This window comes from Brassica oleracea, unplaced genomic scaffold, assembly GCF_000695525.1.
Source record: "Brassica oleracea var. oleracea cultivar TO1000 unplaced genomic scaffold, BOL UnpScaffold01664, whole genome shotgun sequence".
NCBI lineage: Eukaryota > Viridiplantae > Streptophyta > Magnoliopsida > Brassicales > Brassicaceae > Brassica > Brassica oleracea.
In genome coordinates this window covers 1-2,422 of record NW_013618196.1, presented here as the reverse complement: position 1 = coordinate 2,422, position 2,422 = coordinate 1, and the positions used below count along the sequence as shown (strand labels likewise).

General features: G+C 42.9%; 1 protein-coding gene across 1 annotated transcript; it reads left to right on the top strand.

Annotated features, from left to right (window-relative positions):
- Positions 1-1,141: 1,141 nt before the first annotated feature.
- LOC106321445 (uncharacterized mitochondrial protein AtMg00810-like) lies at positions 1,142-2,397 on the top strand (the record flags this gene model as incomplete). The annotated part of the gene is made up of 2 exons (XM_013759707.1): positions 1,142-1,608; positions 1,743-2,397. Coding segments are annotated over exons 1-2 (1,122 nt in total), but the record flags the coding sequence as incomplete, so codon positions are not given.
- Positions 2,398-2,422: the final 25 nt, after the last annotated feature.

Below are 2,422 nucleotides of genomic sequence, written 5' to 3'. Positions count from 1 at the left end.
TCTTGGCCACCCCGGCAATAATGTATTGCAATCTCTTTTATATTCTGATTTAATTCAATTTTCAAAAACAGATCATTCTATATGTCATGCTTGTCAACTTGGGAAACCCATCAAACTTCCTTTTAATCCAGTTATATCAGATGTTTTTGAACCTTTTCAAATAATTCATTCAGATGTTTGGACCTCTCCGGTTCCCAGCATCGGTGGCAAAAAATACTATGTCATCATTTTTGATCATTACAGCCATTACGTATGGGTTTATTCACTGAAAAAGAAATCAGAAGTTTTCTCATCTTTCATTCATCTCTCAGCTTATATTTAAAACCAATTTGGCTGCAAAATCAAATCACTTCAGTGTGACAATGGTGGTGAGTATAACAATAGCCAATTTCTAAACTTCTTCTCCTCAAATGGACTTACTCATCGCTTTTCTTGTCCCCATACTTCTCAACAAAATGGCAAGGCTGAGCGCACTCTACGTACATTAAACAATTTTGTGTGATCTCTCTCTTTCAAGCCAACTTGCCTCCGGGTTATTGGGTAGAAGCTCTTAACATGGCTGCTCATCTCTTCAATCTTCTTCAATCTACAGCCATCAAAAAGGAAATACTTTTCACCAAACTCTTTCATAAACCCGTTTTCTATAACCACCTTCGAGTGTTTGGCTGTCTATGCTATCCAAATCTCACATCGACAGCACAACACAAGTTTTCTCCTCGTTCCACAGCTTGTGTTTTTCTCGGTTTCCCTATTTCTCATAAGGTATATCGATGTCTAGACTTAATCACTCGAAAGGTAATCATCTCTCGTCATGTCATTTTTGACGAAAACACCTTTCCTTTCTCCACAAACAAACCATCTTCTTTCGATACTCAGTCTCATGATATCTCACCTCCATTATCTTCTCCTCTGTTCCGTGAGATTATCACAACTTCACCAACTCCGATCCCAAACACAACTCAACCACCACCTCCTAATAACCCTCTTGCAGTTCCACCTACAACTCATCGTATGGTGACGCGCAGTCAACGAGAAATTTCCAAACCTCGCCAACGTCTTTATCTCTCTTACAGCTAAAGCAATTTCACCATTACCTACTTCTTATCTTCAAGCTCTTGAGGACCCTAATGGGCCAGAATCTATGCAGGAAGAGTATGATGCTCAGATTAAAAAGGGAACATGGTCACTGGTTCCCAGACAAAATAATGTTCATGTTATGCGTTCAATGTGGATTCATAGGTACAAGTATGACTCGGAAGGCAATCTAGTTCGTCACAAATCATGTTTGATGACTAACGGCAGATCACAACCACCCGATATCGATTGCGACGAGACTTTCAGGCATATGGTTAAGCCAGAAACCATAAGACTTGTACTCGACATCGCTCTATCCAAAAACTGGCCACTCCACCAACTAGACGTCCAGAATGCGTTCCTCAACGGTGATCTTCAAGAAACCATCTACATGCATCAGCCGTCAGGTTTCAAAGATGAAACCAAACCAGATCATGTCTGTTTGTTACATAAAGTGCTCTACTGCCTTAAACAAACCCTGCGCGTGGTACCAGCGATTTGCTACTTTTACTACACGAGTGGGTTTCAAACAGAGTAACTGCGACTCCGCTCTCTTCATCCACCACAGCCGCTCCGGAATCACATATCTTCGAATCTATGTCGATGATATTCTCCTCACTGCTTCCTCTACAGCTCTTCGTGATCCATTATTTCATCTCTCAATGCAGAATTCGCCATACAGATCTCGGAAAGCTTCATTATTTCCTTGGCATCACGATCAAATACAACAATGCTGGTCTGTTTCTGCAACAAAAGACATATGCCATGGAGATTCTACAAAGAGCAAACATGTCAGAATGCAACTCTTGCACCACTCCAGCGGATGATAGAGGAAAACTCTCCGACGAAGGAAGCCCACCGATGTCAGATCCTACACTATATCGAAGTCTTGCCGGTGCTCTCCAATATCTTACCTTCACTAGACCCGATATCGCCTTCGCTGTTCAACAAGTGTGCCTCTTCATGCATGCACTATTGGAGTCTCATTACAATGCTTTAAAGCGCATACTGCGCTACATCAAAGGGACACTGGACCACAGTCTGCAACTCACGCCCAACAAGTCTCACACGCTCACCGCCTGCTCAGACGCCGATTGGGCAGGATGCCCAAACACGCGACAGTCAACCTTAGGCTACTGCATCTTCCATGGAGACAACCTCATCTCTTGGTCTTCTAAACGCCAGCAAACCTTCTCACGTTCAAGCGCAGAGGCAGAATACTGTGGCGTCGGAAATTCCGTCTCTGAAGTTAGCTGGATCAGAAACTTGATGCTCGAGCTATACTGTCCATTGCGAACAGTAACAATAGTCTACAGCGACAACGTCAGTGTCGTCTATCTCTCCACCA